We start from the raw sequence: 13,954 nt of genomic DNA, 5'->3' as shown, positions 1-13,954 counted from the left end.
AACTCTAATAAGAAAATTAAGACCTTACTTGGGAGGAGGGAAAATAAACCCACATTTACCTTTTAATAGCTGAAAATACTTTGATTTTTGTCCCCACTGTTTAAGTACTTTGGACTGATTCTTCAGAATACATTACGATACAGGAATGGAATCAGATGATTTTACATTAATTGATTATAATTACCAAAAATCTTACAAATTTATAACTTACAAAACCTGAAATACGGGGAAAAAAATCTATGAGAAATGGTCGTTACATACAAATGCTCTAGTATACATTATGCTGATGATATTGCAACTTGACAATTGTTTTTACCACCCATTCTACATTCATGGCTCATGGCTGTTTACCCGGCTGTGGAGCTCCAGCATTTCTTGATGATTCGGGTCAACTGAGAGAGCAGCTCGACAATCCCGCAGAGCACCCAAGACGTCATTAGTATGCTCGTGGAATGCGGCTCGTAGATGTAGAAGGTGAAGGTCTGCTTTGAATGCAATTGCCCTCGATAGTTCGGCAATCGCTTCATCTACCTTGTGGCTATCCATCAACACTGCTCCCACAACAAATCATTTAGTAAGACAAAAAGTGCAAGAAACTAAATCCTTTGCAGTGGGGCAAAATTGAGGAAAAATTTAACTGGTTCATCTAGAGAATTTACTGGCCCAAACCAAAGGGCCAACAGGTCACCAATGCCATCCATCTAAAAAAGTTCAAATGGATAATAATTATGTCCTCATTCCACATTTATGCTTTATTATGTCAACTCTATTATGGGCTCACTAATCACATGTAATTATTATTTGCTTGACGTTTAAGGCAATATTAACTCTTAATTTTTGAATAAAGTAAATAGAGGAAGAATATAACAACCTGCAGCGCGGTATCTGTATGGGTACACCCGAAGAGGATCCAATTGAGTGACCATATCTAGATCTGCTTTTGTCAAGTCACGATCACCATACTCGGACCTCTTCTCATAGGCAGATGCATTATTGCGCGCCTTCTCGATTAGTTTGGTCATCTCCTCGTACGCTGTAGTCTTATCATTTCTGAGATAGTGAACCCGAGCAAGGCCTTGATGCGCTCGAGTGTGACGGATTTTGAGGGCATTAATGTAGCAATCAGCTGCTAAGTCTAACTTCCCACAGTCAACATAGACACTCCCAAGATTGTTCAGTGCCTGAGAAAAAATGACCAGTTACACAATTTAAAGATAATTTTTCAGTACTTGTCACGAGTAGTTGCCTAATCACATGTATCATTCCACTGGCACAGGACGAGAAAGGAAACGACATAGGCTACGTATTTCTTCCAAATGAACCAAAGTTGCATATTTTCTAATGATTTAACATCTCATAACAAAGGTATATGGAAGAAAACAGACACTAAAAAACATGTTTCAAGTTATTGCGATCCTATTTTAAGACGATAAACGAGTCAAATGAAATATATCCACTCAAAAACAGAATGCTTTGAAAAAAAGTCCAAACATTACATACTTAAAGATTTATCATAAGTGAAAGACGCTAACCATTATACCACTTCGTGGAATTTGTACTAAACATGTAGGTGATTGAGAAAACCATACCTGACCTTTGCGCAACCTATCAGAGGGGCACTTTAAAGCATCTTCTAGAAGGGAGATAACTGTAGAAGAACAAGAGGGATCTTGGCTTGAGTCAGCCAGTGCATAGGCCTTCAAGAAGAAAGCTTCAAAGGATCTCTTAATTTTAATTGATTCCTCAGCTTTTTGGAGCCCTTCCTCGCAATGACCTGTATCGTACAAGATCCAACCCTCATAAACCAACCTTTCGTGCTCGCTGGATGCATGTTGACGAGCTAACTGTAAACTCCGCATGGCGGCCTCAGGACAGTTCAACCTGACAAGTCAATGAATGAAATCTTCAACTGACACTTGAAAAAGATTGCTTTCCCACTTCACTAACGGGCAAGTTTTACATAGAACTGAGGGAGTCCCAAAGAGGGAAGGGATATGCAATGACAATTGAGAAGTTTCAAGATAAGAGGAGGTATTATTGGTTCATTTATTATTGTTATTTTTATTTCAGTTGAAGAAAATAAAAAATACAATGCTGCTGATGATGAGCTAACTATTTTTAAGTAATTAGAAGTAGCTGCTAATCCAGACTACATTTCCTTTTCATGTGGTGTAGATCCAGCTCTCCTCTCATATAGTTTCTGGTGCATTACATTTCCAGCACAAATAATGTTCTTGCACTCTGCAGTTGTGACGTAAAGGGTTCAATTGGAGTTTATCGTATGTTGGAAGAGCAAAAAAACGTTCTCTCGTTCCTTTGGAAAGGCTAGCATTTAAATGTTTTAAATCACCAGTTGAAATCCATAATATAACCGTTTTGTCTTTGGTTATGAAGTTTACATGTTATGAATTTAGCATGCATATGCTCAAAAATCAACCTAATTTCTGCAATTGTAAGCAATGCTCAAAGGTCATCTAAAGCCAAAACACATAGGTTTCGTAAACCTATCAGGAAAAGAGAGAGCACTCTATTCTTTTGATTGCTTAAAGAAAGTTGCATTCAGCCAATCATTTGCACGCCAAATAAAAATAACTCAAAAGGAAAGTCTCAGGCTGGGGTTAGAATAACATACCGTAGAAGAAGCAAGGACTGTCTGAAATATAGAACACCTTTTGATGCATCAGACTCAAGCATCTGGTAGATTACAGACAGAGACCCGATATCATCAACTGAAGACCATCTATCATACAATTGAATCCAACAATCTGCTGTTGTCCAATTGTTAACATGCTCACGTACAAGAGTTCGGAGTTGAACTGCAGCTGCTTTCCCCTCAAACATCCGATAATCAGGTGAGAGAGTAAGAATTGCTTGAATGTCACAGATTGCCGCTTGATAATCTTCAAGAGCAAGGTAGAAACAAAACCGAAGTTCCAAGCATTCCAGTGCAAGTTTAAACCCAAGAATACGGTTGATTTCGGCAAGAGATGCATGAACATCCTGTTTCCTCATTAATGAAGCAGCTCGGTACATATAGGGATATGTCAGAGTTGGATCCAAGTCAGTTGCTTTCTCAAGATCTGAAAATTTCTTGTTGCCTTCACAATGTAATGATCTCTCCTGATACATCCACCCAAGTGGAACACCAGTAGAGATGATAGATGTCAGCTTCTCTTCGGACCAGCGCTTGTTACCATTGATCTGGCTCAACCTAGCCAACCCAACGGCAGAATAGATATGGCCTGCACTAAAAGCAGCCTCGAATAGACGTTTGGCTTCATCATACTCTTTCCTCAAGAACCTTACACATCCCAATTGATGAGAAGCAAATAGTCTCTGCCTATCAGTTTCGGCAAATTCCACCAACCTCTCTAGAAAGCAAGCGGTGTTCTCAGATCGAGGATCAAGGTTTATAGAAACTTCACTTAATAAACAATAGAGGGAAAATGAGGCATGACCAACCATAATTGACCTTTGTTGTCTATTTGCATGCATAAATATTTGCACTACACGATCATCACTCAAGCAATCAGGAAGATCATTTAGAAAAGTTTGCAGACACGATGCAGCGAGAACATGGCAATTTTCTTCCAGAGCATAGTCCATGAGCTCCACCGCATCATCTCTAGAGGAGGCAAGAGATGCTAGCTTTCTGTCACATGCATCTTTGAGCTTTTCGCAACAAAATTTATTTGCAAAAATCAATATTTCCAACAAAATATCTGGAGAAACTTCACCCAGGTCCCCTGTGTTGCTGAACTCCCTTATAGCCCTCATGCCAGAAGGGGAAAGATTGTTCTCAGACAAATCAATGACCTCACTGTTTGATTCAGTGAAGCACCCATTAAGCATAGCATGAAAAGGAACTGAGAGACCAGAAACTTTCTGCCTATCACAAACAATATCCTCATCATTAATTTTAAAAGTGACATGCCTTGATGTTGGGTTCCCATCAGCTGGATACGTGTCATAGGGATTTCCAGCGTCTAACACAGTATCTACAGGGAACTGGGAAGCAATCTCGACCAGTCCAAACTCTTGTGCGCATTTTTCACAAGTGGAAAGTAGGTCAGTAATAATCTCTTCCCCCTGCTTCTCATATTTTAACCATGCCCCAAATATAAGCTTTTCGTGAACAATGCTAGCTTTCTGCCAAGCAGAACGAAGACTTCTTCGCATAAGTTTAACCTCGCCAAGCCCCCTAAAGACCTGAAACTGAAGCAAATAGAGATTCGATCTCTCATGGGCAGGACATGACTCAAGCTCTTCATGAATTTGAGCTAAAACTTGTACATAATCAACAGGTTTGAAGTACGGCAGAATTGGTGGCTCAGGGACCTTGATAAGAGATTCTCTACAACAATTTAATCAACCCTAAGAAAATTAATTTGCTGAAATGAATCTCAAATAGCTACTAGACTGCAAAATAAAATAAAATAAAATCATAATCTTACATCGACGAAGAAGAGGATTGTAACGAGAGTTTGGATAGTTTCCCTCGTTCAACCTGAAGCCAAGCCTGCGGATAGAACGCATTGAGCTGCGTTTCTTTACAGGATTCGGAAGGGAAGAAAGTCCTCATAGCGCACAAGAGATCAACGCGAATCCCAGATCTCCAAAAATGCCAGATTGCTATCTTTCCCCAATCCAACTAACCTAACGAGGACCAAAAAGAGAGAATACTGAAACATGGGTTGCACACAAAAACAAATCGTTAGATCGCAAAAACCTAATCTGGTGGGAAAATTTCATGCCGAACTATTCAAAACTCTGCAAGAAAAATAATTTCAGACTACGGAAAGGCAGCTCAAAATCATTTTGAAGCGGAAAAAAGCCGAAAATGAAAAAAGAATCTATTTTCAATCCATAAAAAGAAAAACCCCTTATCTTCAGGGATCAAAATCCGAGCAATTTGCAGTGACCACCATTGACGGGGCGAATAATAAAATTAAGAAAAACAAAAAACAAAAAACAAAAGTTGTGAATCACCATTTTAATTTGAAATACAGAAATATAAAAAGAAAAATGAACAATCATTGATTAGTGTCATCAACATGTAAAGGAAAAACCCACCGCAGGCGCAGATTACGTAAGATCTCTCTCCCAGAAGCGCGACGAAGAAACCCACGAACTGATCCATCCAACTCCTTCATAGATGATCAAATCGGAGATTACAAGCTGGGCTCAGAAATCGTGGAGATCAAATCGATAGGAAAACGAAAATTTGAGAGTTGAAACCAACATCTTTTGGTTTTTGCCCTCCCTTTTTTTTTTCTTTTCAATTTTTTTGGGTTTGGTAAAAAGGAAAGTAAGTTGTCTTCTTTTTGTCTTCCTTTCTCACGATCTTTCCGTTGGGGGAGTCCAGAAAAGATTGGAGGCATCCACTGTTCGTGTTTGGTTGGAGAAAATGGTTAGAAAATTAAAAATATTCGCAAAATTAGACAAATCTGTACTGTGGCATTGGCTTGGCAACTGGCTAAACGCCGTCGTTTCCATCTAATCTTTTTGTTCCCTTTGCCATCTGGTCCATTAATAAAATTGAATAAATTTAATTAATGGAATGGAGAGCATAGCAGAGCAATATTGGTATGTTGCGCTCGTACCCTTGTCTTCGGTACGAACGGATTGTTGATGGAATGTCATCTGGGTCCCACATCCACCACAGCATAACTTCTTCCCTACACACAAATCAATTCGATTCAATTACCCAAAATTCAATAATTCCATATGATGTCAATACAAGCCAAACAAGTTACAATAATCAAATCCCATTAAATTAATTTCTATAATCTTTATTCGAGGTTAATCATCAATTATTTGGTTTTGGTTTCTATTTGGTCTCCGAATTTAAAAAACATAACGTTTGGTTCCTAAGATTTAAATTTAATTTCTATTTGGTCGTTAAATTTCAAAAATGACATGTTTGGTCTCTAATGTGTGAATTTAGTTTTTAATTGGTCCTTGAGGTTTGGGATTGGTTTCAAATTGAGATTTAAATTTTGTTTCTAATTGGTCATTGATTTGAGTCGACCATTAGTTGACCTAACGAAATTATGATATCACAATTAACATATATTGACTAGACTTTAATACTTAGGCAAAAGAGAATGAAAAATCTGGTTAGGTTTAGTGACGGTCAACTTAATTCGGGGACAAATTATAAACCAAATTCAAACTTCATGGACCAATGAAGTCCAAATCTCAGGGACAAAAAAAATATATTTTACCTTAGATTTTATCTATCTTTTTTTAATAGGAGACAAATATATATATTAATTATCGTTGTGCTATGCTCGCTTTGACTTATTATGATAATAAAGAAATTGGGGGCAATCGAGGAGGGGCAAGATGGGAAGTTGGGTAGTTTTTGTGGGGCCCGGGAAAAGCGTGCCAATAAAAACGCATGAGTGAGCAGTAGCACAGGGAAACAATTGGCGTGGCGTGGGGTCCTGCCTCCCATCCCACTCACAACACCAATGCAATTAACAACTCATTCCATTTGGTCACCCAATAAAACCAGCTAACTGCCAACGTGACCAATTTTTCGCATCAAATTACTAAACTCACCCTCACCCTCACCCTCACCCTCACCCTCACCCTCCACTTGCTTATACTTATCCTCCAATGTGGCTCGGTTGGAACTTGGAACACTTGTCTATTAATTAAATATCATCTTGCTCTCTCAATTCTCAAATCTCTCAATTTTAAAAATTTATGATTTTGAGCAAACTTTTAACACTTTTTTTTAAAAGAGAAAAAGAAGATTCTTTTAGATTGTTAGCAAGGATTTTGGCTACTCAAATTTAAGAAGATAAATTTAGATTTTTAATAGATACATTTATTTATCTTGAATTACATATTAATCCTAAAAGCTACACAAATTCATAATTATGATTTTTTTAACTAAAAAATCAACTTATTATAAATATGCATTTAACTCTTCTTTTAAATCCAAATAGATAGAGATATATGAATAAAGTAACATCACGTCTGAATTGAGAGTGATCTTGAGATACGAATGTCGAGGTCATAAAGTATGAATCCAAATTCTAAATCCGGGCATGAATCATGAACTTGAAACATTAACAAAACATATGCTATACAAATCCAGATTTATACAACATATTAATTTTCTATATATTCAAACACATCGCACAAATTTAGTTTTTTCGAAATTTTTTTTATTACAATCGGGTGTCAAAAATCACATTTTTCGCGGTTGTTTGAAATGGGGAGAACTACTCAGCTTTCAAAAAGTATGTTTGATCGACGAAATTCTTTAAAGCCTGGCATCGGGTATTGTATTGCGTTACTTTAAATGCACATAGGACTATGCAGAGAAATTTTTTATGGAGGGATTTTGGGAGTTGGGACAACTATAAAATGTTAGTACACCGTTCCTTTTATTTGGGCTCCGAAGAGAGAGAGGGCCGACCCAAAAGCAGAAGTATAGTCTAAAAAGCCCAAATTAATCAACATGGTGGCCTGCTAGGTCTAACAGAAGGGGTTTGTGATAAGCCAAGATCTAGGTGAAGAAAAGAAACCGAGTGACGGAAAAATACTTGATTCCTTACCGGCAAGAACCTACGCCGTTGATTTGATCACTTGTCATTTTTTTTTTTTATAATAGTAGTGAGAACTTATAGATCTTTAAGAGCGAGGTATATATTTTTCAAAAAGAAAAGGAATACTAAGATGAGTTAAAATAGTTAGACTTCTTTAGACAAAAGATTCTATCTTTATCGTTATTAAATATTTGACGACATATTTTTTATAAAAATTAATGAGTCTGTCATTTTTAAAGGGAGCGAGAACCATATTTGATTCTCACCGTCAAGAGTCAAGAGGCAAGTGTTTTTCTAGGATGGGAGGACGACTGAATAGCTTCTCTGAGGAACCTTTTTGAGAGTAGCCCAGAGAAGATCCATGTAGAGAGGAAATTGAGCAATGGCAAACAAGGAAATCGGGAGGCAGGTGACGGCGTACACTGGGAATGCGGCGTATTGAAGCTTTTCCTCCAGCACGAAGAAATGCCCAGCGCAAAACGAAACCAACATCGTCGTGATGGACACGAATAGCGTCGACAACCCCACCAGAAGCTTGGTCGGGAGATTCCCTCCAAAGTCCTTTTCTTGGAACCTGGAGGTCAAGATCGACAGAAACATCACCAAAGACGTCACCGAGCAAGACAGCGCAACCAGCGACGCGATCGCAAATATCTGGAACCCTGGCCGGCAGCAATGGGGTCCCTTTTATCTGATCATTCCCCCCGGGCACAGTTGCCGTGGTCGCGAACGCCACGGTTGCGATCAGCGCAGCCACCAACGAGCAGGACTCGGAGGTGTTGGTCAGCCACTCCCCGCCGCCTTTCACAAGCTCCTTGTGGGTGTCCGTGAACATAACTCTTGGAGTCTTCCCGTCCTTGTTATAGCGGGGGAAAAAGTTGAGCGGCATCGAGTCCTTCACGAACCGGTACCATTTGAGCTCCCATTGCAGTTGCAAGGCGGCTCCCGGGATGAGCCATGGCTTGTGATCCCCGAGCTTCGCGGCCAGGTGCAGCGCGCTGTTGCCTCCACAATCCACCTTTCGAAACACACTCTCTTTTATGATTTTGCACTTGTGCAATAATTGGTACACGTGGGGCTGTCTGTTCTCCACGGCCAAAAGCACGATGTTCTTCCCGTCGGCGTTCAGGTCATGGATGGCCACTGGGAAAAGTTGGAGGATTTTCTCCACCATTTCCACCACACCGTTCTTGGCTGCAAGTAAAATGGGCGTCTCTCGCAATCGCGAATTGTACTCTTTGGTTTTGTCTGTTGCTAAAAGAACCACGTTGTTGTTGCCGTGAATGTCTTGAATGCTCATCGGAAAATATTTCAAGATTTTGTCACCCACGCTGTAGTTTGATGCTATCAAAATTTTTGTTGCTCCTTCGTCTTCGTCTAAGTTTATTCCGTCTTCTTTCCTCTCTATTGTCATAAAAACAAAACACATGCACATCATTAATATCTTATAAATTTGTTGTAATCCATTTAAATTAATTAAATTTATCAATCTTATTAACTTCTTGAGTTGAGTAATGTTTCATCTAATATAACATGTATAATCAATACTTAGATTTGACTGGTAGAAAGAATCTATGTTAACGATCTTTATTTTTTCCCTTTAGAATTAAAAACAAAATATACAAATTCAAATAGTCTCTAAATGAATAGACAATTTCGAACTCATTTTAAAATTTTTAAAAGTTCTCAGCTAGAAATCCTATCATTTACATAGGACTTTTTTGATCTTTTTCTTTCTTTTCATTTCACAGAATGCGTAGTTCCTTATATTATTGGATGAAAAAATAATTTCTTTAAAAAACTATTGTTTTTTCTAAATTCTTTTAAAAGTTGATCTACTATTTTATAAAATTTCATTTACACACGTTTGAAAAGTAAATATATCACTCAAATGTTACTCGTTGATGGATAAAATTTAGCTGCATACAGATAAGGAAGAATCTTCCTACTCACCACCATTAAAAGAAATTGACAGCTATTTATTTTATTTTCTCTCTTCTTGCATCTCCCTTAGTTATATAATTTTTCTAAAGTTGGTAAATAAGAGATATCTACTTGCTTACAAATCCACCTAGCTAGCTATGTTAATAAAATAGTAAATTGAATGGAAATGATACGTTAGTTTTATGTTAATATATTTTAACAGTTTTCTTTTTTAATTTCAAAATAGAGTATTACCTATAAAATACCTAAAAATATTTACTTTTGAACATAATAATTATCTTACTAAACTAAAATGAATATAATACTTGATGATATTATTATAGAAATTGTATAGGTATATACCTTGACTATTGTAAATCATTTTGGATGGTTCATTGATCCAAAGGGGATAGATTAATTAAGAGGGAATGAATTCAAACCCATGATCCTCACATACCTTAAGAATGAGTAAATCTTGTGTTTTATGACATCAAATGTTATAGGGTTCCATAAGATTAGTTAAGTAAAAAAAAAAAGAAATATATATACCTCGAGTATTGTTGATGTTGTGATGTTGTTGATTAGAATCAGAGATGTTGTGATCAACGAAGGCGACACCGCCATGGATTAAGCTATAAGGTTGTGTTATTTCGTCGTGGTCTTTTGACGTGGATTCCGCCGCCGTCGTCACCGGCACACCTCCATTGTCATCATATTCGTACATCCAAGCACATTCTAGAAGCTCCTCCATAACTTGGACCGACCAAACATGCTTCTCCTTCTTGCTCTTAATCTTTCTTATTCCTCTAAATCCTTTTTTTTTATATGATTATTAAACCACATCCACACCCAGATATCAAAATCAAAACTAGTTACATGATCAACACATATTTCATATATGTGTGGTTTATTTAATTAATTAAATAATCAATTTCATATACCTTGCCCCAGGATTACCAGCACTGCCTTGGAAACTAGTTTCACAAAGTTGAAGCAGGTTGCATAATTTTCCGGCAAAAATTCAGTCCCTTGATGTATCACCACTGAGTCATGCCCTGTAATATACTTATAATTAACTTATTCATGCTATTATCATATATCATAAATGTTTTATATATGATACAAAATTGTGTTGGAATTGTAAAGTTTGCCAACAAAGTTCTATATTAGTTAGGGAAGAGAGTAATCATGATATATAGATAAGAAGAATTATTTTCACTGTTAAGAAGTTTTTTCATTGTTACGAAGACAGGTGATGATCTATCTCATATTCACTGTCATTAAAATAATAGATAACTTTTTAAAAAATTAATAATGCGTGGTCACAAGTATCTAATGTTATCATCAATGTATTAATATTGATGAGTTTCATCTCAAAACCAATTGACAATAAGAGAAGTAACGTATGTCTATTATAAATCATTCTAAAGTTTTTTTTTTTTTAATTCAATGTGGAATCCTTAACGTGCCTCTTAAGATCGTGGTTCTTTTGACTCATCTATCTTGACCGAATCTCATTTTTTGATCGGTTGTTCGTTTGAGCGTGTTGGACTCTGATACCATATTAATATCCATGAGTTCCAACTCAAAATCAATTGACTGTAAGAGAAGTAGTTCATATCTCTTATAAACCCGTGTAATGTCTCTTTTCTTTTTAAATTCATGTAAATAAATTAAATTTATCTAATTCATGCTTTTCGAGTTGAGCAGTGATTTATTATCGTGACATAAAGAAAAAACCTTTGGGTTGAGGGTGAGCTGGATTCTCTGCATCTGTACCGTTGTCCGTTGCTTTATTGTTGTTTGGTAATTTTTTGTTTGTAGTCCACACGGCAATTACTACACAGAAAAAGGCCGAAATTAGAGGGGAATAATATTTAATTAAAGGATTTGTGGGATTGCGAAAAGGTGGCGGAAAACTGAAAACTGACCCACTTGAATTGCTTTCCTCAGAAGATACAAGAAGTTGACGCAGGTGTTGTAATTGTGTGGATAACATTTCTGAGGTGGCGGCGAATGCGGCCTCTTCGAAAGAGCGCGGCGAAATGAGTTGGGTTCAGCCTTCAGTTCATCCACAAACATACCTGTAATTATTATAACCCAAATGTGCATACGCCTACGCTTGTGATTATATATTTTAAAATTAAGAATTTAGGGCTTGATTATTGTATTACAGTGATAAACGATCATCTTCCATCTTCCTAATTGGCTTCCACTTGGGAAAGCTGAGGGCTTCGTGGCTAGAAGATGTAGTGGAGTCAGACCATACACGTTCACCGAGTTCACCAACTCCTTGTACAGTTTTATGATATGGAATGCCAAATCTGTATTAAGTTCAAAATGGTTTAAAAACTACTATTTTTATCTTTACAGTACTTTGAAAATATTCATTTTGTTAACTTTGATTCATTTTGGTCGTTCTACTTTGAAAATGTTCGTTTTGGTCTCTATACTTTAAAAAGTGACCATTTTAGTCTCTCATTCTAAAATTTTAACACAAATTTTACACTTAACGGAAATTATTTAGTATGGAGTAATGTTTACATTTTAAGAAATATATTGATTGTAATATGGATGTTGATATTGTGATAAAAATAATTAGATTTAAAATAAAATGAAATTACCAAAATAACAAGTACCACAGTGACCAAAATGAACATTTTCAAAATGTAAGTATATGGACTAAAATGAACCAAAGTTGAAAGTAGAGCAACAAAAATGAAATTTTAAAAGTACAAAGACTAAAATGAACTAAAATTGAAAGTCACATACCACATTAAACTAATATTTTAACCTGTTCGTTTGTTAACGTTTCCATTTTTTGTTTATCATTTCCAATTTTCTTTACAACTAACTATTTTTCTTATTTATTATTATTATTATTATTATTATTTTGGAACATTATCAAATTTGTACTGAAATTTTAGAAAGAACTAAAGTTTCTTATTTCTTGTTTCTATTTTCAATTTATTCTAAAACATAAATAAAAATATTGTTTTATAATACTTGAATTCATAGATGTTAGACAATACAATTCATGTTTATCGGATAAACATAAATAAGAAATAGAAACGCCTTCATTGGCTAGGAAGTAAATATTTTATTTTTAATTAAATTTGCAGTGAACTGACCGAAAAAATCACCCATTATGGCACAGTGGAGAACGGTCTCGCCATCTTTGGATCTTCTGCAGTTGAAACAGGCTTCATCGGCGGCGGCGCACAAGGAGTGGAGGCAAAGGAAAGCATCTTTATTGCCGTGGAGAGCGGCCATGAAGAGTGGGGTCTCCCCGTCATCGTTTCGTATATTCACCAAAGAGGGCTCCACAGAAGCGATGTCGTAACACATCTTCACGTTTCCCAGCGTCGCCGCAATGTGAAGCGGAGTAAGGCTCCTGTCGTTTTTCATCTCGAGCACTTTCTCACCGGCGCCGGAGCTAATGATAACTTTCACCAGTCCTTCCACCACGGCTTCTTGGTCGTCCGACACCGCCACGTGGAGGGCCGTGTCTCCCCCTTTTGTGATTTTGGCATCGTGGGCCCGCTCATCTGTACAGTACTTCTCCACGACTTCTTCCCATTTTCCTTTCATGGCGTTTCTGAACAGATATTTCTTCAAGCTTTCCAACTCCATGTCCCTCCTCTCATCATCTGTTCTGGAGGAATCCATGTGATACTTAAACTTCTCTCTCTAATATAATCTCTTACTGCTAATTATGATCTCTGCTTGGGCTTTTAATTTATACACAGATCACATAGAGGTGATGAGAGAGAGAGAAAAAAAAAACAAGCAGAAATAATATGTAATGCATCGTAGGGTTACTTTTAAATTAAATAATAACAATCTACTCCAACATAGAGAAATGATAAAATTGTTATAATTAAAAGAGAGAGAGAGAGAGATTTTGAAGATCATTCCATTCGACTTGAATTCCAAGTTAGGGATCTTCTTTGTCTCAAAAAGAAAAATGAAAGAGAAAAAAAGAAGAAAGTTATGAATCTTCTGGTCTATGGTAAGTTGGAGTGAAGCGTTCGCCTTCTCAGATTTAGTTTTATGATTTATCTACTCAATATATTATTATTATTATTATTATTATAATATACATAGATGGCTTGAAAACAAGGAAAAGCACATGCATATATGTATATAATAATCTACCGTCAAAGAGTATGAAAATTTAGGGTTTGTTCGTTAATATTACTTCTTTTTTTTTTTCCAGAAAGAGGTACCATTTCATTGAGAGGTATGTGAGAAACATACCTACAAAAAGGAAGAGCCTAAAAAAAGGCTGTCCAGTTACAAAAAATGGTAGCTATAGAGTAATTACAAAAAAGATTTGATTTGGAAGATGAAGATGAGACATTTATATTGATGTTCTCCCCAAGCCAAGCAGTAGAAATCTAAACATTTTGTTTCTTATTTTTAATTTTCTCAAGAAATCTAAACATTGTGTTACTAACTACATT

The 13,954-nt window shown here is 36.5% G+C and overlaps 2 protein-coding genes across 5 annotated transcripts; both read right to left on the bottom strand.

The window, feature by feature from the left end:
• Positions 1 to 138: 138 nt before the first annotated feature.
• On the bottom strand, positions 139 to 5,410 carry EOL1 (ETO1-like 1). 4 transcript variants are annotated; one of them, XM_022290277.2, is made up of 6 exons: positions 5,074 to 5,407; positions 4,455 to 4,651; positions 2,633 to 4,354; positions 1,590 to 1,881; positions 872 to 1,181; positions 139 to 551 (listed from the first exon to the last, which is right to left on the bottom strand). In XM_022290277.2, the coding sequence occupies exons 2-6, from the start codon at positions 4,580 to 4,582 to the stop codon at positions 331 to 333; spliced, it is 2,673 nt and encodes an 890-aa protein (XP_022145969.1). In that variant the 5' UTR covers positions 4,583 to 4,651; positions 5,074 to 5,407; the 3' UTR covers positions 139 to 330. The 4 variants fall into 4 exon arrangements, with proteins under 4 accessions (XP_022145969.1, XP_022145967.1, XP_022145968.1 ...); XM_022290275.2 differs by having other exon boundaries at positions 4,455 to 4,682; positions 5,074 to 5,406; XM_022290276.2 differs by having other exon boundaries at positions 4,455 to 4,656; positions 5,074 to 5,406.
• Positions 5,411 to 7,309: 1,899 nt separating this feature from the next.
• LOC111015253 (uncharacterized) lies at positions 7,310 to 13,352 on the bottom strand. Its single transcript, XM_022290213.2, is given in 8 exon segments — positions 7,310 to 8,235; positions 8,237 to 8,969; positions 10,038 to 10,301; positions 10,430 to 10,543; positions 11,229 to 11,327; positions 11,420 to 11,572; positions 11,663 to 11,812; positions 12,620 to 13,352. Coding segments are annotated over 8 exon segments (2,427 nt in total). The 5' UTR covers positions 13,158 to 13,352; the 3' UTR covers positions 7,310 to 7,859.
• Between the last annotated feature and the right edge of the window lie 602 nt (positions 13,353 to 13,954).

Source organism: Momordica charantia (genome assembly GCF_013281855.1).
Source record: "Momordica charantia cultivar OHB3-1 chromosome 6 unlocalized genomic scaffold, Mcharantia_2.0 BLBB01000006.1, whole genome shotgun sequence".
Taxonomy (NCBI): domain Eukaryota; kingdom Viridiplantae; phylum Streptophyta; class Magnoliopsida; order Cucurbitales; family Cucurbitaceae; genus Momordica; species Momordica charantia.
This window is presented reverse-complemented; position numbering and strand designations above follow the sequence as displayed.

Bases quoted from the DNA above. Each gene is read 5' to 3' on its own strand.
- EOL1 (XM_022290277.2), bottom strand. From the start codon at position 4,582: ATGAGGACTTTCTTCCCTTCCGAATCCTGTAAAGAAACGCAGCTCAAT. The intron at 1,882-2,632 runs GTATGTTATTCT...TTGACTTGTCAG, and splicing joins CAGTCCTTGCTTCTTCTACG to GTTGAACTGTCCTGAGGCCG. The intron at 552-871 runs GTTGTTATATTC...TTGTGGGAGCAG, and splicing joins ATACAGATACCGCGCTGCAG to TGTTGATGGATAGCCACAAG.